Source organism: Corapipo altera, unplaced genomic scaffold (assembly GCF_003945725.1).
Source record: "Corapipo altera isolate COAL_440 unplaced genomic scaffold, ASM394572v1 47, whole genome shotgun sequence".
NCBI lineage: Eukaryota > Metazoa > Chordata > Aves > Passeriformes > Pipridae > Corapipo > Corapipo altera.
The window spans coordinates 377,781-400,920 of NW_020884897.1; the positions used below are offsets into that span (position 1 = coordinate 377,781).

The 23,140-nt window shown below is 37.5% G+C and overlaps 1 protein-coding gene across 6 annotated transcripts in view; it reads right to left on the reverse strand.

Annotated features, from left to right (window-relative positions):
• Positions 1–23,140, reverse strand: part of MPP7 (membrane palmitoylated protein 7) — a 150,097-nt gene that overhangs the window by 94,250 nt on the left and 32,707 nt on the right. For 4 of the 6 annotated variants that reach the window (XM_027648447.1, XM_027648446.1, XM_027648445.1 and 1 more), the window contains exons 3-4: positions 13,962–14,126; positions 131–249 (exon numbers count right to left, since the gene is read on the reverse strand). In XM_027648447.1, coding sequence (XP_027504248.1) covers positions 131–249; positions 13,962–13,998 — 156 coding nt within the window. In that variant the 5' untranslated portion in view covers positions 13,999–14,126. Of the gene's footprint in view, positions 1–130; positions 250–13,961; positions 14,127–16,452; positions 16,525–16,855; positions 16,942–23,140 lie in introns of those variants that run through there. The other 2 variants (XM_027648443.1, XM_027648444.1) reach the window with 2 other exon arrangements.

Here is a 23,140-nt window from a genome sequence, read left to right on the forward strand (position 1 = left end):
AGAAACAGAGTTAAAACAAGGCTGTTTTGTTTTCACTGAGCAACAGTTTGGTCACTGGTTTACTAGATGGCGCTCAAAACATTTTTCCATATGCTCTTCTCAAAGAGAATCTGACTTAAATGTGGTTTACCTTCACCAGTGAATGAAGGCTTTTTTCACCAAACATATCCCAGAGGAAGGTCAGGTCTTCCTGGCTGTCCACATGTGGCTGCAGCTGGGCTGGCAATGCAGCCAGCAGCTCATACAGACCTATAAAACGAAAATAAAACACAAAGTGTAATCTAGAGGTGATCTCATTAATTTCACTTAACAGTTCTGTGTAATTGGCTGCCTGGAGCATGTCATTTTAACTGAATAGGGTGTCTGGAGTATCCACCATAACATTGACTTGTAGAACCAAAAGGAACATTTAAAAAAAATTACTAAAAACCAAGTATTAGCAGTGTACTTTTTACCTTGTCACAGTACATCCGTATATATTTACACAAGGTTATGCAGAAAATTCATAAAGGTTTTGAAAAAAGGACAAACCCAGAAAAAAACATAAATTCCTTTGCTTAATCGTTATTCCATTTCCCTTGATGTTAGCCAAAGAGTGAAATGAGTCATGAATAGGAAAAACTTCCTTAAAAGAACAGAAACTGGATAGGGTGGTCCATTAAAAAAAGGTTCGTGGTTTCTCTAAATATTTCTTGCTAATATATTGCTTAATACTTTTTTCAATCCCATGTTCAGTAGGGATCCACAGCAGTACAAGAGCAGCTTCTCTGTTTTGCAGGATTAAACCTTTAAAAGCAGGACCAACACAGCCCTCCCAGACACACATGCACACACAAATATTTCAGCAACATTTTCAATTTGCAGGTATTCGAGCTCGCCCGTAGGGTTAAAGCAGTTGCTGTTCTCAGTTATCTGTGGCACCCCTCAGCAGTGCTCTCCGAGGGGCAGACAGTAGCACACTGTTCCACGGTAGCGTAGGGCAGAAAATATCCAGCGTGCACACGGGCCATCAAAGCTCTGTCCAAGAAATGGAGCAACAGTGTTTGCAGCAGTCCTCTTTAGGGAGGTAACCTGGCACGAGTTGATATCAATTCATAGCACATGTTTAATTTTCCAGTGGGATTACTTGGGGTAAAAAGGACAAAATGCCTTTTTCTCCTGTCTGCTGTCTACAAAAACACCAATAGTCTCCTGGGATCCAAGATACACGGTCCTGTTATTATTTTTAGTCTGAGTAAGTGCTGCTGTTCATCACAAGAACAGATTTACAACATATTCTACTGGTAAAAGAACACTGTTGGAAATTACAGGTTACCTATTGTTATTATGCTTATTATTTCCCTAAAACTTATGACTCAGAATATTTATTAGTAAACCTAATTTCACAACCTTTTCAGACACTGCATATCCCTTTCAACATTACATACAACACCTTTGGGTTCTGATTATTTACATTTTCGTCTTTTTACTGCCTCTCAGTAAAATATTCTGGAAAAAAAAAGTTCTTTCCAGATACATTCTTTCTGTGGTCCAAGCATTTCTTGGTGGTTCACATTCATTTCTCTTAGAATCTTGCTTTTATTTAAATATGTTCTTGTTTCCTCTTCAGAACTACTGCAAAAAGAGGATACAACTCAAACCACTACAATATTTTGCAGACAGAAAGGTAGACCATCGACCTCTGCCAAGGAAGATGCAGAGACTGAGGTGACACCCAGAGAAGAGAGGTTTGAATGGGACTTGTGGCTTCAGCTTCCCAGACTACTAGAACTTCAGAACTTAGAAAATGGTTATTTTTATCACACAGTTTATGCTTCCAAAACATTTTCATTTAGAAAATACAAAAAGTCTTATTTTTCTATCATTTGGAAAATTAAAAAATTTCTTTACGCTCATCCACTTTTGTTACTGTAAATATATTTACCTTAAAATAACATGAAGGTTGTTTGACAATGGAAGAGGAAGTCCAATGTAAGCTTGCATTGTGGCATAACTGCTTAGGAACAATTCACATTTACCATTCAGAAGAAAGAAAACAGTAACTTCAGCCACTCCCTTCAAATAAAAGATGTATAACAGAGTAAGCTTTCTTTTCCTTCATCTGTCAGATCTGCTTGAATTCCACGTATACACAACTATAAAACTATTCTATCCTTGTAAGTTGCTCCTTAAAGCTTTGATAATCAAATCCCTAGTTAAAAATAAAACAAAAGTTCGTGTTTCCTGACGGATTAACTGTTAGTGACACAGGGCGAGACTGAATCTGCTCATAACAAGCTCAGGTTTTACACACAAAACTCCCAGAGAAAAACCCTTCCTGCCAGCTCTCCAGGAGTGACTAACCCTGCAGGTGCTTACACAGCACATCCAGCTCAAAAGTTTCTGTGGGCTTCACTTATTTGTATGGCCCTGAATTGACCCTTCTGGGGAAATGGGTGTCCGTGTCCCCAGGGCGCTACTCCAGCCTCGACAGCAGCACACCCAATCCACACAGCTCTCCTGGGGAAGGGCAGACAACAGACAGGTGCTGACTGATTTTATCTGCAGCACTGGAACCCAAGGACTGTGTAATGAAGAATGCTGGAGAATGCCACGCTCTTGCTCTTCAGACTCCTTGAGAAACTGAGCACTACGTATCAGGAGTTAAAAAAACAACTCAATCAAGGAACCAAATGAAAATCAGGCAGAAGGACAACTTAGAGGATTCACCTGGGGAGAACAGAAGGCAAAGATTTAAAACATGTCTGAAGTTAAATTTGTGTAATTCCAGATCATCTGACTCAGCTACAGCCTCCTTCCAAACCAAAGGTAATGGCAGAAGAAGGTGGTAGCACCTGTGAAGGTTTACCTTTTTTCTTCTTCCTTTTTGTTCCTTCTGTGGTGCACAGTACCACAGAATCAAAATTTCTCAGATGGGCATTCGGATTTTTACATATGAAGAAAACCAGTATGTGGCTCTTCTACACACATCTCCAAGTAAAAGGTTATTTTCATTTGCATCTCAATTACACGAAGTGCGTTGTTTTTTGCAGTGTGAAGAAACAGTGAAAACTGTGGCTGGCATGTGATTTTACCAGCAAATGGGATACAAAAGAAAGTACTTTTCTGATATGGACAGGGACAAAATCATTTGTCAAGTCACTGTAAACTCATAATGAAGTTAAAACCACTACATTGGCAGCTACACACTGGCCTAATTTCAATTACCAGATCTGATAAATTGTCACATTCATCTTTCCAACACCTGAAGGCTGGTAGCTCAAATCCCTGCAGCCCTGTAAGGTCTCACTGCACAGAGATGCTGCCATGTGGCAATAGCAGTAATCTGAATTTCACAGCAGAGGGAACCTCAAATCTCCTGAAAAACTTCTAAGTAGCATCTCAGGTGGTTCTAGAACCAGAGACAAAGGCCACTGAAATAACTGCAACCTTCTTGCTGGTTTTAGTACTGCCAGGCTGTTAAAACCAGGGTTTTTTAAACTGTTTCAACTGTAGTAGCAATTACGAAGTCTGAAGTGATGCCATACTGAACACTTTTGATCACCTCTAAAAACAAAATTCAACTTTCAAAAGGGTCATAGTAAAGCCCTTTAACATTCAGATGTATTGTTTTGCGAATTAAAAGCACACCTTCACTGCATAAGCCATGGAATGAGATGTATCAGCACCTCTGTGCTGAATGCTCCCACTGCCTGCCAGGCCATGGCTGTGCTCTTCCTCTCAATTTGATGTTTATCTCGAGGTCCCACCTCCTTGAGTCACATGACTTGCATGGACCTCACATTTTTTGAAAGATGCCCACAAATACACACAATAGTGAGCTTTTTAAAAAAGTATCTAGAAGATGTTTAAAAAAAAAAATTGTGAAAACCAAAAAAAAAAATCCTATTGTTTTTAATGGCTGATGTTGGCAACACTGCAGAGTGTCTTGGGGAAAAAAATTGCTTTTATGATACACTATTGCTATTCTATTTAGGTTCTAAAATTTTTTTTAGTCTAGTTTGCCTATGTTTAACCAGTATCTATATTTAAAAGGAATCATGCACCCACTGGGATTAAACAGCATCAAAATACTTCTGGTGTCAAAATGCAGTAAAGTAAACATGACTTACACAAGAAAAATTCATTTACTTCAATTTTTAAAAGCAAATCATGAATTCAAAGGTCCCAGAAGACCTGAGCATACATAAAAAAAATTAACATTGCGTCTAAACATGGAGATGTAAGACTATTATGCAATTATGAGAGGGCAAGTAAGTCTGGTCATTCCTACAGCTCGGAGGGGGGAAAAAAGCCCAAACCAGATCACAATGTAATCATTCCTGGACATTCCCAAATCAGTGAAACAGAAGAGGAAAAAGGGCTCTTGACAGATTAACCAAGGTCACATCACTGAGTGGCAGTAATAGGAGTCAATTCCAGCTAAATGAGGAAGCTCCTAGTTTTAGATACTGGTATGCTGCTATTTATATTCATGTTACATAAATTAGGTACAGTAGCTAACAGTGCTGTGAACTCAGTAACAGCCTGGAGCATGAGAACCTTACTAAAAGTAGACAAGCATCACACAAGGGAACACTATAACACTGTTGTAAGAGTGGAACGGGGAGGGGGTTGTTTGAAGGTACTTATGAAGTCTATTAAACCTGATTACCTGATTCAAGAATAAAGAAATTTAAAAGTAATAAATTAACAGTGGGGGTACAATACACTTTTTTTAAAATTTAGTTCATTCAAGAACAGGGACGTAGGGAATTAAAATCCATCGACTAGATAACTTGCCTACGGAAACAGTCCATATAAACTACACCCATGTAGATAATAATCTAAATACACATACACAATCTAAAACTAAAATTTACAACAGTTTGTCATGGAAAGAGAAACTACTCTAAAGCTTTTGGACTTGTTGCAGCATCAAGTAAGATAAAATAGTAGCTGCAGAATAAGGTTTGCAGCATTCAGCCAGCTACAACTAAAGTAATTTCAAAAGTCCAGCTATGGTTGAAAACTCGGCACTGTCCCTGTTTAAAAGGCAAAAGATAAATTTCAATTTGTTCTTTTAACACACTTAAACACTTCCTGTCTTCAGAGTATCTTCAGCTTTTCCTAAGCTTGACTAATACAATTTAGTGTTATTCGATCTGAAGACTAGAATGTAGAATAATGGCAATTCCAATTTAAAAATGTGTACGCTAGATTTGCACATGCAATGGGATTTAAGAGTAAGCAGCAATGGAAAACTTTCAAATCAGAAACAATGGGACATAAAGGATTTTTCCAGTTTTAGAAAATTGCTTCCTTTGTAGTGCTATATTCTACAGAAGACGGCTTGTTCCTAGGAGGAGAATAAATGGCTAAGCAATTGATGAAACTGTTCCCGTACTGAACCACTCACACTGCAGATTCCAGATGCTCTACATTCTTGACATCAGAATGGAAAAATTTACTGTTAGTCTAGAGAAATTTAATATCACCATTCTTGTCATATCCTTCATAGCTTCATTATTAGGACAAGTCTGTGGAAGCTATAAACTAGTGCTAAATGATAAAAAATATGGTCTCTGCGTTCCATCACTCTTGCATATTACACGAAAACACCGACTTTGTTTTGGTTAGCTTAAGGAAAGAAATGGAGATAAATGGATGTGCATTTGCTTTCATATGCTAATTAGTTTCCTGAATTAGCATTTTGAACAATGATGCCAGACTTTGAATCAAAAATTTTTACAGCAACTGAGGGATAATAAACACTAAAGAACATATATCTGAGCCCAGAACAACACTGTAAAAATTTATTGTATTAATAAAATGTGACACACCAACCTTTAAATTTTCCACTTTGTCAAAGGTAAAATAATCAGCACGATTTGCTGCCATTTATAACAAGCTGCCATTTTTTCACATTTGAACTGTGCTTTATAGTTCTACAAAGGTTCAGGCAACACTTGCCTTACACACAAGAAAACAGCATCACAGTTGAAACACTTATTCTGACATCCTCGTTGTTACACAATCAAATCAGTCGTTAACACCAAATATTAAAAATTATTTAATTCTGAAATTTGAGATCAGTATTTATGCATAGGTTCAAATAAACACATATGCAGTACACACACATATTGGATAGACACACTGCACTGTCCTATCAGACTCCAGTTATAAAGAGACCACTATGTGCTCAAATTTATGTGCTACAAAAAGTTCTTTTTTTATGTTCTCTTAAATAATTTCACTGAATATATGGGCTTCCTGACACTGCAAAAAGTTAAAGACTAACAATTTTTTTTTGCAGAGTGATTAATTAATTTCAGCATGTACATTATTTTAATTTTGCAGTTTAGTGTTTATACAAAAAAAATTACAATTTTCGAAGTTCCAGAAAACTGAGTAACAAGATAATAATGACATGCAACTGATTGGCATCTTGGGAAAAACACATGTTTTGATTTATTTGCTATTTCCCCCAAAAAAAGGAGGAAAATGCTGAAATCCTTACAGATGGCATAGCAATAGAAATATTAGTGTTGTATATTTTTTCTAATGAAAACAAGATTTTTGCTATAAGTGTCCTCAAAGAACAAGATCACATATTCACTAAAGGTAATAGTATTTTAACTGAAAAGTTGTACCTAGTTTTTAATTCCTCCAAGCTACAGTAAAGTTGTTAGCCCACCTTAAAACAATGTTATGACAGAAAATGTTGAAAATGAGCAGTCATTTAAGCCCACCGCTTTTAAAAATATTATTTCCTTCAAAATGGAAAAGTCTTTAGTTTTGGAACTTGGCTCCTGGAGCTAAAGAATCCGCAGTTGTTTGAAACAGTTATTGGTCTTTTAGGATTTGTCTCAACATGTGCATTTCAGATTTAACACACCACATACTGTTAACATTCTGATGTGAGTTAAACAGTTGATCCCTCTTTGCATCCATACGGGGCAAGACTGTTGCTGCAAAGTTCTTGCTTGTATGGCTCATCAGACTGCTTCAGAATTGAAACCCCTCAGAACTGTACTTACTGGACACTGTGTCAACACAGATACTTTCAAAGTTCATAAAATATACTTTCATGAGTTTTCAAAAGCTCACCTATTATCTGCAAGAATAACACACATATAAAATTGATTTAAAGTGACCCATCAGGCACAAATTAACAAGCAGCTTGTGGAAAACTCATACAAAGTTTTCATATTCTTTTTTTTAAAAAAATTCCTGACTTCTCCAATGAAGCCAGCATACTATGACACCTTGAATAACCTTGACTAATTGACTGCTCCTTTCTACAGACATCAGCTTGGCAAGTCTTTAGTACTTCTATCTAGATCTTCATCAACACTAGAGGAGGCCATAGCAAGCACCTGGCAGGCAGTCAGGAAAGAACTCATTCCAGCACTAGGAAGGCACTAGGCACACTCACTGTATTTAACTCCTTAGGCACAGTTTGCAAGCTTATAAGAGATTTGGCACTGGGCAGGGGCGACAAGGAACACTAAACATGGCATTTTACATCTGCAAAAGGAAGACACAATATCTCATTAAGAGACTGAATAACAATGGAAATCAAGACTATTTTCAACTCAGTTGGGCTTAAAACTACTGGGAACACCATTTGATTCCCATGTATCTCAACCTTTTGTGGTTGAGGCACATGCTAATCACAAATCTCATACTGTGTACATGTCTTGAGAGTAGAAGAAAAAGTCCTACAATCCCAGGCAGTACTGATGCCCAAAACCAAGTTGGTAAATGATTTCAGTGTTGCGATTCACTGTATGACTGAGTTTAAGGTTTAACGCTCAAAACAATTTATGCCATTATATCAATCAGTCATATATGTACAGACAAATACACCTGATATACACGTTCATAAGGAACATAGGAACACACAAAAACTTAAAGTCAAGTACACTGACAAGCTGAGAAAGTTCTCCTGGAGAGAAGGTTGCATGGAGACCTCTTAGCAACCTTCCAGTATGTGAAGGGGGCCTACAAGGAAGCTTGAGGGATTCTTCATCAGGAACCATAGTGACAGGACAAGGAGTAACGGGTTCAAACTGAAAGAGGGGAAATTTAAGTTAGATATAGCGAAGAAATTCTTTACTGTGAAAGTAGTGAGGCACTGGAACAGGTTGTTCAGAGAAATTGTGGATGCCCCACCCTTGGCAGTGTTCAAGGCCGAGCAGGGTGGGGTATTGAGCAGCCTGGTCTAGTGGAAGGTGTCCCTGGCCATGGCAGGGGGGTTGGAACGAGATGATCTTTAAGGTCCCTTCCAACCCAAACCATTCTAGGATTCTACATCATCATCTTATCTTGAAAGTAAGTTTAGGAAATTAAACTATTTGAAATAATTATTTCATAGTTTATCCTTAAAATTAATATGTTGTATTGATGTGTCTTTTCTGTGTTGGTTTTTTTCTTTATACCAATGTGTTATTTTAAAAAAAAAATCACATTTAAACGCATGTATTCCACAACAGGCAACTAACAGCTTGCTGGGAAGCTTCTCACTACCTCTTAGTAGCACTAAAGTGCCTTCAGATTAACAGGTTTAGTTTTATTAAGTCAGCCAAGACTTGATGTGGCTGGGAAGCCACAGAACCTTCCATCTGACACTAAATGCACACAATACGTAGGCCCTGTAAGTTAACCTGGCTGCTGGCACAGCTACACGGGACAGCACGGCAGAGTGCTCTCAGCAAAGGACACCCGGCATCACTGGAACTGCCAACTATTTGTGTAATTACAGCTTTTGGTCCAACCAACATAGCCATACATTTAAGTCTCTGGTTAGAAACAGTACAGGCTATTGTACTTTCAAATCCACTACAAAGCTACACACTGCTCAACAAAAGTAAAAAAAACTGAGTAAAAATTGTTTCACCTGCCAGACCATTTGAATTAAATTTGCATCCAAGAACTGTAACAGTTTTAAAGAGTTTACCATCAGTAAATACAATTACGCACATTTTCTGATTCCACACCGCTGAATCAGTCTAGCATAATATAAAATATTAACACAAAACAGAACAGTTTAACAGTTTACAGAAATTTCATTTCACTTCGAACAAGTTTTCCAACAATCACCATAAATGTGCTGATACCAAAATAAATACCTTTTCCAACACCAGCAAGTTGTATTTTAAAAAATTAAATCAGATCACAATTAAAGCTGGCCATACACCTCATACTTTCCCAAATCTTTCATATTAACATTAGCTGAAAAGCCATTTAATGCCTCTGGCAGATGGAGATGGGGAGAAATCAAGAATGTACGGATAAAATATTGGCTCTATTTATTAATTCAGTATAAATTTTGTCTCAGCTAGCATATCCATTTTCATGAATATCTAGCCATATCTGTGCATTTCAACGTGGTGAGAAATTTTAGTAGGTCTTGAAATCGTGAAGCAGTTGAAGGCATCGTTTACATCCTGCACTTGCTGCAGCACCCCTGTGCCTAAGCCGTGAGCAGCAGCGTGAAGCAGACAGTGAAGGCTTTCCCTGCGCTCTGTTCCCACCACGGCACACCAGAGGAGCAGCAAAGGCAGTTTTTGGAGCAGGAGTCAATCACCCTGCAAGCCTTTGCCCTGGCAGCCTCCAACGGAAGAGCTACTCCCAGAAATCTTTCCTTCATCGCTCTCCTAAATTACCTTTCTCTTCATCTCATAATAATGAACCCAGATCTCTGGCCACCATTTTACATTACTACATTTTTTAAACACGCTGTAAAAATAGAACTCCCTGATTTCTATCTCCCTCCTCATCCTGAAATCTGGTTTAAAAGGCTAAAATAGAAATTTTAGCACTTCAGATTAATTTGGGTTTTTTTCCCTATAGATGTTTCTGATGTCCCCCCTCTCAGCTCAGCCAACTACTCAGCTTTTTCTTCATATTATTAGTGCTTCTTTTCTTTCTCTCCACCTTTTTATCCTTTTCATTATCAAGCACGCTTAGAAAAGATCACACTGAAACTCACAAGCTGATTAAAATGCATTAATATAGCAGTAAATAAAGGGAAGACAACTGTATGAAAACAATAAAAGCAAGGATAACATCTTTTTATGTTCCAATGACTGCAAAATCTCCTTTGCACTCCGCACTGCCTGCAGTGGTCCGGCGCCACTGGGATGGAATCCATATGGACTGTGGAGCTATCACATCAATGTACCACCCCAGCAAAATATTGCCACCAGCATTCAGTACACCCACATCAGCAGCACTCAGCTTCAGAGGAAAAGGTAATTCTTGAAGAATCACAGAATACACCACTAAAAGTGCAGTTTGGAAAAATACCTAGCATTTAGAACAGCTTTCACACATCTACTAAGTATTATTACAAAACAGAGAAGAAAACAACAAAAACTGGAATATTTTGAAGGCCATGTGAACTACAATTCGGTTAGTAACAAATGTATTGCTTTTTTTAAATTAAAAAACTAACATGTTAGTTTTATAGGTTTGCAATACTGAAAATACTCCCCTATCTGGCACAGTGCTTGTTTCTATACATTCTCAAGAAGAAACATATAAGCCCTGCACATTTTCTCTTTCTAGAATTTACAATATTCAAATTCGAGAACTGCTTCTGACTTTCACTGTATATAAGCAATCTCACACAGTTTTATTTGGTGGCTAAACTTGGTCCATAAATATGGTTTTCCTGCTGACAATACATGAATCAAAAGCACAAAGTCTGCTTTGCACACTGGTGCACTAGTTTTTGAGGACAAACAGAAAAGCATTTTTAAATTCGTCCGTTAAGCAAGCTTGATACAGCGCTGAGAGGAAAGAAATCTGTAACAAGTTTACGATGTTTTTCACATTAAAACAACACTTAAAGCATAATGATGTCATCTTGGCTCCACCAAAGTCAGCAACAAAGCTGCCATCTACTAATGTGAAGCCAGAACTGCAATCTTAAATCTTCCTAAATATACCAGACTTGCTTTACCTGCAAAAATGCAGGTCTTCTTGCTCAGCCTTCAAACTCTATTTGATGGGCTTGCACACAGAGCTCAGGCAGACTTCTGCAACACAGAAACTACTGAAAGCATCAGATGCAGCCCCAGGCACGAGCTCAGCCTCCCGTTCACGATGGTTGCTTTAAGATGATCTTGACCTGACACTGACAAGACTATAAACCTTAAGGGAGGATCACACACATGTTATAAACAATGAGTAACTCTTTTAAATTACTGTAGTATAAAAATAGGTTTTCTATATGGCTAATGGAGAGTGGAAGAGGAGGAAGCATGTGCTTATACATAAGCCTTTCTCCTCTGTCTTAAAGTTAGTGGTAAGGAATAAGATTAATTTAAAAGTCCCTGTGTGAATCCTTCTAGTAGAACAACGTTTTAAACAAAAGACTGCAAATAGTGTAGCCATGGTTTTGATTTACCATAGTTTAAAGTCTGGTAAATGACTCTCAAAACAGATTTAAGAGGCATGGTTTGTGTTCAGAAGAACATACAGGTTAAAACACGGTATAACAAAAGCAAGTATAAGTATATAAGGAAGCAGCTGCAAGTACACAGTGACACTTCTAATAAAGGCTGTTGATGAAGTAAAGGCAATGTAACATCGACACAAACAGGTCAACATTTAGTCTGATCAAATATGGCCCCTCACGAACACTCTCCTGCTTTTGACAGTGGTCTGATGCTTCAGACTATATTAAAAAAAAAAAAAGAAAATCATTAATGCTCCCATACTAGTGACTGAGTGTCCAATGGTCCATGACTGGGCAACTTTCAATATTCACAGATGATACATTTCTATTTACTAGTCCTCAGTGAATTCTTTCATCTGTTTTTAAATCTAGGTTGACTTTTATTTCACTCAGGATCCATCAGACAGAAAAACAGGTCAGGCTGCATTTTATTCAAATGCATTTATAAAAGAGAGGCTCAGCAAACAGACTGAACAAGGTTGGATCCCTGCCCTAAAGGTCCCACTAAGTGACTTGTGAACCCTCCAGTGCCCCAAAAAGACCCCTCATGGACTAAAGCAGTTCCAACTCATTACATGTCACACCAGCAGTCTGTGCAGGGAGGGCGAGAGGAAAACCAGCCTGTCCACCAAGGAACAACAGAGGTAGGGAAATCTTTATGTTTCACTTTTTTTAATCTAAGAGTGAGAGGAACAGCAGGAGAACAGGGCTTCCATTAGAATCCACCTGCACCATAACCAGGGTAGAAAGCACAGTTTGATGTAACCATTCCAAAAATACTTAAATGCCTATCAGCCCCATCAGGAAGGATTGTAAAGGAAGTGGAAAAAAAAAGAAATTACTCTCTTTTCACTCCAAATGCCAATTTTTATTTAGAGAAACAATTTACAACTTGCAGCAGAAAAAAAAAAGGTTTTAACAAGCATTATTTAACAGTAAGATATTAATGGTGTGTATCATATTTTATGATAGATTTCACAGGACAATGGAGATACCTGAGCTTTACCATACATCTTAATTATTAAATTTGCAGCATCATATTGATTAAATAGCTCAGTAAAATACGTTTGTAGGGGCATTTTAACACACGCAATTTTAAAATTAAGATTTTTTTTTTTTTTCAATTTTTGGAGCCCTTTTCTTTCTTTATTCAGAGATGATGTCCACAACTATTACTTTTGGACATATTAACATTCTTTAAACAACAAATGAATAATAATTTTAAAAAAAAAATTAAGGCACGTTTTGAAAGGACACAAAAGGTTACATGATAAAGAAAGCAAAGATACAGAGTAGACACTGACACATCTTCAAAAACGCAGCTTTAGCAAACTGAACAGCTGCAACTCACTTATCTCCATGGGGGAAGAGGGAGAAAAGAAAGGTATGCAGAGGTAGGATTTGGTGAGGAGACAGTCAAATCCCTTAAACACAGGAATAAGGAGACAGAAACACAAACACAACCCTCCCTACCCATTGCAACAGAAAACACACACATCAATTCTAAAGATGAATATTTTCATCTAAGATAAATTTTACATGGACCTGAGGCATGGGGGGGAAAAAATCACTGCACTGTACAGTCTACTTAAAATAAGAATAAAATGCAGTTCTTATATAAATACTTTTTGGATTCCTGACTTGAAATCTCCCTCTTAATTTTCCAAATTCTGCTATTACTTCTTGGGCTTAAAACTACATGGCACAGGGATGGAAAGCTGGGGGTGGAAGGCAGGGATCTTTGTATTGTGTTGTAACCTCAGCTGCATCACCTTTTTTAACAAACACCCTGGAGCAAAAATATTAACTTCAGTTGTCCCTAACAAAGGGTCAAAAATACTGTCAGAAAGAGAGAATGTCAGCATAACAAGAGGGTGAGATTTAATCTTTGAATATAACCTAATATTGCAAAGAAGGTGAAAACTCTGGAAAGCTCCATAGCTGCATTCCCACTGCCTGCAGTCAGTGACAGGAACTGGGCTCTGACATGGAAGGCAAGGGAAGGAACAGAACTTGAGACAGTATTTTTCTTCTCCTAATTTGTTAAAGCGTTGTCAAAACTGAATAGTCTGTGTTCAGAAATAACTCCACTGATAACTGTAACTCACAGAGGGGATAGTCTAGACTGCTGCACATATTAAGGCATGCATGATATCATCATCTTTTTTTTTTCCTCCTCCTTTTTCCAGTTAACATTGCAGGAACCATGCTCAGAGATGAATCCAAATTCTTCAGACCCATATATAACACCGTTTGGAGTTGTTCTGTTTTGGGGGTTGCGTATGGAGGGGAACAAGGTGGTGGTGGGACTTTTTAAAATTAATTTATTTCGTCTCTGGTGTTTCACAGATCTAACTTAACTTCAGGGATAAAAGGTTATGTTTAAAGTCTTAAATTAAGCGTGCGTTGAGAACATAATTAATTATCTTATTTGACGATTTCTTGAAATAGAGGCTGTAGACTTAACAAATAAGCCCTGGAGGAAGCGTGCAGCCCTCCCTGGCTCGCGTACCTGTGTCACTTCCAGATCCCGTTGATAACGCTGGCATGATTTAGTCTGCAGAGTGTCACACAGGAACCTCAAACCAGCACTGCAGCCAGAAGGCAGAAGTTAATTTCAGTTTAACTGCTTGCAGCCAAGTTGTCTACAAAGATTTATGCTATCTCCCAGTTTCTCCTAGAAAGAACAGAAACAGAATTTTACAGTTCAGAACATTGTTAAACCGTAAATTACTGCAGCTAACCAAATCCAATCATTATCATGAAATAAGCTTTTATTTAAGACTCTTAAAACAAAGTGCTTTGCACTTACTTATGACTGTTAAGATTTCTGTTTCCCCAGGTAAAACAAGTTTTGTTTTCTTCAGTCTAGCCTATAATCCTACTCTGCATTAAAAATAATTTAACACATTTCTCTCATGTAAATTATACTCTTTAATTCCAACAGGCCAGGCATTTTGGAAATAAAGTCTAGGAATATTTTATTAAAACAGTGAATAACTGAAGTCACTCAAATTTTGCTACTACTTATCTCAAGAAAATAAAATTGCTTACTAGCATGATAATTTATTCAGTGTTTCTATTTAACCTCCTTTCAACTGTTTTCAGGTCATTTAAGATCTGACATGCAATTTTTATTTGTAATCTGGAAATGCAGTCTGACTTTTAACTGGAGTTGTTAAAAGCAGGACTAGTGCAAACACTTCTCTAAGGTAAATTGCAGTTTGATTCATAGAGTTCATTACCAGGTAAGGAATTTTTCTGTGATTCATTACTACAAAATCAGTATTTTTTTAACACATATTTTTTAATAATTGCACAGGTCTACTGATAGTAAATGTGGGGTCTTTCTTTTAACCACTTCTTGAGGAAAATTCAGAGCAAATGTAAAAAAAGTTAAAACTAATCTCAAATATAAGTGAATGTATTTAATTTCAAGTATGTTAAAATATGGAACTGGAACACAAACTTGTTAGAAGAAAGTCAGAGTTAAGACTGGAAATGTCTACTAATAGCAGGTCAGAGGCTGATGTGTTTGCAGGGTAAAGAAAGGGAAAGGGGGAAGTAGAAGCTAACAGAAAACAAGGGTTTTCTCCACATTTCAGTAAACAAAAAGGATCCTTGAAGAAAGAAAGCAGCATAGTTCTGCTTTAGCAAAAGAAAATAAATAGAGCATTTTCCTGCTGCTATTGCTGGTTTGTTTTTTGTTGGGTTTTTTTAAAGCACATTCATATTAATCAGAATGACTTTTGAAGTCATCTTGGCTCTGAAAATGCATATTTTGGACACATTTGTACTTGGCAACAGTCTTGTGGAAGAGTAATATACAGGTGCTGTAAACACTGTATGCTGTTCAAAATTCTGTTTTTCACCAAAAAAAGTCCCCATGTAGCTAAAAGTATTGCAACATATTAAGGGCCATCCACGAGATTTTGTTCAGTAAGTTTTAAATCAATTAGTAGATATAAGCTAGTTGTTAACTCATCCCTAGGCATGAGCCTATAGTTTAAATAGTCTGGCAACTTTTAAGTTTCATTTTTTTTGTCCCCTAAGTGTTTACCCAGTGAATCTGGGTGGGTTTTTTAAGACAGCAAATACAGCACAAGTTACATATCTGGCCAACTTCTTCTATGATGAAAAGAACCAAATAAGAACTTAAAAACCTGCCTACTAACACCGTTTAAGAGTTTGGGGCTTTTTAGGTTATAAAAGTTTGTGGTGAAGAAAAAAAAGTAAGTTTTCAGTAAAAAAGCATCAGCTTCCAAAAAAATACTTTGACATGCATCAAATCAGCACAAAATCCATTAACTTAAAATTTAAAACAGGGATAAGGAATTTAAGTATTTCAGAGGGAAAGCTCATCTTATGATGACAAAGTTGTAAAACGTCTTTATGCAAAGCTAGCCAGGGTGAAGTTTAAAAGAAAAAAAAAAGACATCGTAGCCAAGGACACGTTGTACCAATTAAGAAGGAACATATTCATTTTAGATTAATTCTGCTTGTTTTCTGTTTAACACGTAAAGGAGAGCCCTGTCCCAAGCTCAGGGACAGTCCCCAGCGTGAGCACGCCACGGCAGCCGTACAAAGGATGGAGGCATTTTCACTTTTTGCATGTGTAAGAAACAGATTAAAACAAAACTATTGACTATTAATGGGACATCTTTGATTTATATGCAGTTTAAAGTACTTTCATCTATTAAAAAAAAAAACAACAACCAAAAATGCCAAACAAGGCATTCTCATTATAAGCACATTACTATTAATCAAAAATTCAAGAAGAATTTCCTTAAAGTTCACTGCAAGATGTGGAAAATCTTGCTGATCTACATACATGCAATGTATTTAAACTCCATCAGTTTGTTTTTCTTTATTTCACAGTAAATCATTCACGAAAAAATATCCAGCTCCTCATTATTTAAGAAACTTATATACAACATAAAGTTATTCCCCCCAGATCCTAAATATATATTAATGAAAAATAAATGAGCTGATGAAATCCTTACCAGTAAAATGCTTAATATTTTGCTGGAATGGGACAGGGATTTTTTTTTCCTAACGTGCAAATTAAGCTACATTTTTGCAGTGATGATGCTATTTGCTTTGGCTCACTTTATTTAAAATGCTTTGGAAGTTTTTGCCGGAGCCCAGCCATAGGCATTGCTGACTGCTGTATGGAATCGATTTGCTGCAACACAGAAATACCAGCTGTTACAGTATGTCCTGAGAGGGATTACCGAATATTCCTAAATTGAAGTTCAATCCATCTTTCCATAAAAATTAGGAGCCAGGGCCAGGAACGTAACAGCAGTATCAAGTGCACCTGAGGCATTTACAATACCCAGCAGGACTGTTACAACCAGCCTTTAAAAAGGGCTTATTTTTGAAATTTCATTATTCCAGTTGTACCTTGCTTCTATAGATCGCACCGTATCGGGTTCTGCTGGCACCCGCCGCCTGGAAACAGCTCCTCCCGCCCGGCCCCTCACGGCTCCCGCCTGACCCCTGGCGGCCGCCTCCCCACACGCCGAGAGCAGGAGCTTCCCGCCAGGCCCCGCTCGCTTCTGCCTCCTGCTTCCTACCTGCCTCTGCTTTCGGTTGTTTAAACCAAAGCGTAAATACCTGATTAAAATGAAACAGTAAAATGCATCATTTTGATCATTTCTGCCTGCGCTTACTTGCCTAACGAAAGGCATCTCTGTTTCTAGGGCGTTCGGGTTGAACGGAAGGTATTGAAAAAAAAAAAAAAAAAAGCCTCGATGCTTGTAAAAGGTACGGAAATGCTTGCTGACAGCTCCAGCACACCCACACAAGCACGGTCACCAAGCCAGACACAATTCTAGCCACCTCCACCACCGAGTTCATTATGGTGACATAACACGTCCCCTGGTTAGACAGGAGAGGGGCAGAAACCTCCTGGAAGCACCTTCCAAAACAGCTGAATTCCAGAATTAGAGCTCTCCCAAAGGAACCATTTTTCTGAATAACCCACAAGTAAGAGAGGTCCCTCACCAAGGGATAAGGGGATAAATCTTGTTCCCGATCATCCATGTTGTCTGGTTGACTGGCAAGGATAGACAGAGGCTGTCAGATAAAGCAAGTAGGTGAGAGGCAGCTGAAGAGCGCCAAGATGAGTGGCCTTCCACATAATTTCAGCTTTAAGAGCTTCTTTCTAGCATTCTCTACTGCTTTTGAATGGAAGTGACTCCATTAGTCATGCATACATTTTCTTTTAGTCAAATTCATTGATCTAATGAATTTAGGTGGGGTAGGAAAGCTGATTCGAATTTGCGTTTATGGCAAGCACCATGCATCTGGAGATAGAACGCATGAAGTCTTGCTTCTATCTTTGACTCCCCACCCAAACCTCAATAAATTCCGTAACATTTATTTCTGAAAGGATGTTTTATAAGTTACTCAATATTTTTGGCACTTTAATGAATACGGATTGATTTTCTTCACATTTGAAAAGCAGTCTGAAGACTTTTGACTGATTTATGACATATAAAAACATTAAAAGTATGAACCTAGTGATGCTACAAATTGAGGGAGGAGTGAGGGGGTGGGGATGGGACACATAAACCCAGGTTGTTTGATACAAGAAACATTCAGCCTTTTTTCTAAAGGATGCTACAATTATGACGACTATAACCTTGATTTCCAGAACTAAACCAGAATGCCTGCAAATGGTATTTGAACTACAAGATAGAGATTTCATGTGGAGACAGGAAATTTAACAGCCATTCAGTCCTGTATTCATTATGGAGCCTCAAGTAATTGAATGACTACAGACGTGTATACAGGTCTCCAAAACCTAGTCAGCACAGGAAATTGCCAAGGGAGGTTTTCTAGACTGTTTTGGTAGACAAAATCTGAATTGAAAATGGTGTTCTACTCTTTTTGGAAGTTGTAATGTAATGGGATCTATCAAATCCTTACACTCTTCTGAGGAAGTTTTCACCTCCTCAATCACATGGTCTCCGACAGGGTACTGGAACCTGCCTGTGTCTCCTGACAGGCTTCCAAAGCTGGTCAGCTGCCCTTACAAGTAGTACAGGCACACTGGCAATGGGAACCTTCCAAAAATCTTGAACTGGAATCACTGCAAAGAGGACACGGTGCACAAACATGATGAGACTTCAAAGATGCTGCAGAAGCAAGAAGCTACCTTTGACTCACTCATCTGCGTACATAACACAAATTAAGAGTGGCAAAAAATTCTGTGTATAGAGTCCAATTATTAAAAAAAAAAAAAAAGGAATATCTATGGAACTACCAAATGTTATTAACTAATATACCAAAACACAGAAAACCTGGACTGAAAACTGAAAAGGCCAACAGCTGCCTTCACTAACCTTCTTGCGGTCTTGCCATCATATCAATCTTCAGCCATCAGAATAATTAAAGGTTTCTGCATAATATTTTTCTGTATAATGTTCTATCAGTGTTCTCCATTTTGCTTAGTTTACGTCATAAGGATGTTAGAAAAAACGTTGTTTTTGAGGCTTTGAGAATAGTAGATGTGAATTTAGACACTCTTAAGCATACCATGAAAACATATTAACTGCTTGACATTTAATTTATACATTTGTGGGTACATTTTAACAAATATGCAGTTTGGAAAAAAAAACCCTGTGAACTCATTATATCTTGTAGTGTGCCTTGTATTTCCATGTCTCAAATTTAACTGTGAAGCACTGATGCATCAGAAGAGAGATCTCTCTGATTTCTCCTTACAGGAAAATTTTTACAGGTGGTGGGGGGGGGGAATATGATCTAAATGATAAAATCTATAATTACTACTACAAAGAGAGAGTATTTAAGAAGTCATATGCTGAAAAACATTAAGACAGAAATGAATACCCCATCACAGTCTGTGGTGGTTACTTCCAGCAGTTGATCAACACTAGAACAAAGTAAGGCTGATTTCCAGTGAGTGCCTATCCTGCTTGTGGTGTCGAGGCTACGAGTTTGGACCTTCATAATTTTATTCTCTTCCTCTTCAAGGATGAGCTCTCACTAGACACTTCCCTCACTGGATCACTAACAGAAAACACACAACTCCAATCACTACCTGACCACACATTTCCAAAAACATACCAGAAGCTCATATACTGACATCTTTTCTGTCATGTTTGACTGTTTGTTCAAAGGGCTCAGAAGACAGGCAGGAGAGGGAAAGAGAGCACAGTACGATTTCCTTCCTTTACAACTTCAGCAATAAATAAGTTTCTTCTCCTGAAGAGCATAATCCTGTGTCAATAGAAAAATATCACTTACCTAAACAACTCCAATAACAACACTGAAACTGGTATCACTGTTTTCCTCTATAAATATTCCTTCACCTAGAGAGAGACTATAGCATAAAACCTGCTTATCTAGATGCCACCTTTATCTAAACCTTCTTTAAATACAATTGTGAAGTAAATTCTTTCAGTGAGACGATCTAACATAGAAAAAATAGAAATAAAATATAGACTATATAAAGATATAAAATAGTAATATAGTTATTAATTTATATATTATGATAGTTTGCAATTTAAAAATTTTAGACAGTTCTTTGCAGCCTGAAAACACCCCCATGCTACAAGTGAAATATTTTCAATAAGTAGCAATATTACAAAACTTTGTAGGCAAGACTTTTTGCAACCTGTACCTTTCCTGTCTTTAACACAAAACCCCCTACATGAGCTCTGTCCAGACTCAGATTTTAAATGTCAGTGTTGGAATTCCTTTAAATGCATGAAAACATTCCTTTAAATAAATACACTAAAGCTACCAGTTTAATTTAAAACAGCATCACTGTTGTCAATGTCAGATACCCTTAGACAGATCCAATTTTCTGCAAATAAAATGTACCAACTGACAGAATAATATTAGTTTAATATACTAGTTTAATAAAGCTATTCATTAAAGTGTGACCTAAACTATGTCTCAGATCAAAGGTTGCTCTTTCAGTTTGAGTTACTGGTTTGGGCACACTTTTAACACTTTTCCCCTAGCTGCAAACCATTCCTTTTCTTGGAAAATAGCTGTCAGCAAGTACCTCAGCCTCTCCATTAATTACCTGCAAAAATAGTTTTGTTCTGGCATGGTTTCCTGATAGTCTGTTTGAAAAGTGTAAGTAACTACAGTAAATTATAAACCTTACTGACCCCCAAAATACTGAAAAAATTGACAATTTTCCTATAAATGAGAGTTCAGAAAAACCTGCTGCAATGAGTCATCCAATAACCTCAACCTTCCCCAATAGACAGTTACAAATGTTTTGCACCAAAGGGCTCTGCAACTCCAATTTTAGAAATATACTTCATATTTTAATAGTATTATAATGCAGTTTGATCCTACATTTACAAAAGTTGATGGAAAATCTGTGATAGAAATAGAACCAGGATTAAGGTGATGCTTAATAAACTAGCAAATATTTAATTGATATAAATATTTTAGCCATGTATTAGTGTCAACAGCATTATTTACTTCACTGTCCTGTGGCTCAACAAAACATGTATGCACCAATTCTCGGGTCTGTTAAACAGCCATATCCAAAAATCATCCTCAGAATGACATAAATGCTCAAACTATCATTTCAAACTCAGAAACATCCCTTCCAATGTCAGAATGTTATTTTTCAAATTCAAAATTTTGAACACGTCTACAGCGAAATAAGGCACAGATAGTTTACAATGCTTCTATATTTTATTACAGAAATTTTGATCACTCCTCCTCTTTCAGATTGACTAATCTTCTGAACACTTCTCCTTTGTTCAGAATAATTTTCCATAATACACTTCTGTCAAAATGTGATGATTTATTTTTTTGGTGGAGGAGAAGATGGGTGAAGGGAAGAGATAAATGAATAATTAAGCAAGTATTTTTTTCTGAAAACAAAAGAAGAATAAACAAATAAACCCTACTTTTTTAACATATGTTTTTATCAAAAAACCCTCACTACAATAATTTTCATTTTAATAAGTTTCAGACTCCTTTCTTTAATGTGAAGTTTTAAAATTCAATATGAGCACTTTAAAAAGTATGTCTTAGCTCAGTTTTGAAAAAAAGTTTTGATTTATTAAGTGGTACTTTATTAGTTGCATCTTGAGCATAAGTAACAAAAAACTTCCCTGTGTGTACACGTGCACAGCAAAAACCAAATATCGCACATGGGCAGAGAGCTAATGAGAGAAGTCTGTGCCTGACTTTCAGAAGTTTACGAGCTTTGCAAGACACATTTCTTTGTGATACTAAGTTCGTAGAAGAAAACAAAGGTGAAGGTGAATAGCCAGGCAGTAACATGTTCCATTGTCTGTGCACTGCTGGTACATCAAGCATACCAGACACTTTGTGCAGTCTTCTGTTCCTCTCTGAAAGCTCCCCATGACCATTCTTCATTCTTGAACTCTCCAATTCCAACTAACTCCCAAATGCCACCGAAAACCTCTCTTCCTGCTGAACACCCTCCCCTCCTCCTCTTCCTAACTGGCAAGCTCTGGCAGCACCAATGCATCAAAGCCACTGTATGACTTGTCATCCAGCACACACTTCCTTCCATTTCTGTTTTCATTATCTTCATTTTCTCCATTTCCCTCTTTCCAGGAATGAAGCTTCCCCTTCTCAGACCCCACTGTCCCAATTCCACCTTGCAGTTTCTTGCTTCATATCTATGACCATTTTATCTTTCCCCTGGATGACACTGCTGTGTACTCACTATTCTTGTCACAAATTCATGAACCTCCACTAATGAACCTTGCTTTTTCCCCCTCTCTTTACAAATACTCCCATCTCCTAACACTTCACTTTTACTTCCCTTACAGTTTTAACTTTCTCGTCTCCATTTCCACTCGCATCCCACAACTGCTCCAGCCCTAATGACCCTCTCTATTTTTCACACCACTGCTTTCCAAACTACAGTCAGTCTCCAAGTCTATTTCTGACCAGCAAATCCTCGCTTTACCACTCTCCAAATATCTCCTTTAAGGCTCTTCTCTTTCTTCTAGAACATGGATTAGCTGAGCTCACACAGGCAAGAAGCCTTAAGTGTATGGCATGTGCAAGCAGTCACAGATAGGAACAGATCAGAAGGGGAGATTTGTCTGCCTGCAGCTCTGTATGATCTCCAGGCTGGAAACACCTTCAGAGCAGAACTTTCTTGTGTTCTGAGTTACTTATAATCAACACTCAGTAACATCCAGAATACTCTCTAAAAATTTTGGAACCAAACATATATACTGTTTCCAAAATTATCCATTAGCATTCAAAAGAGATACAGCCCATCTTTAAACTTGATTTACTCTGAGTACAGCCACTCTGCACATTTTAGTTATGCACAAATTTAATTAGCAAAACAGATACCAATTGGAATTAATTCTAAGTTCTGTCTGGCCAGTCTATATAGCCTAAGTTATATTCCCACGGCAATCAGACTGCCTCTGAGGTTCAAGTCGTATTTTCAAGTTTAAAAGCCACTTAATTCAAATCTGAGATACTGATGGATGAAGAAGAGTCAGATTTAAAGCCAGGGGTAAACTGTATGTCAAGTTCGCACTGCAGTGAAGACAAACTCTCAGGTTTCACTTCATTTGGCCAAAGAAATCATAGTCAATCTTTATGAAGAAAATCATCTAAAATTATAAAAGGTCAATAAACACAAATGGTAACAGAACTTAACTTGGCAGTGCTACCTACATGAAGAATTTT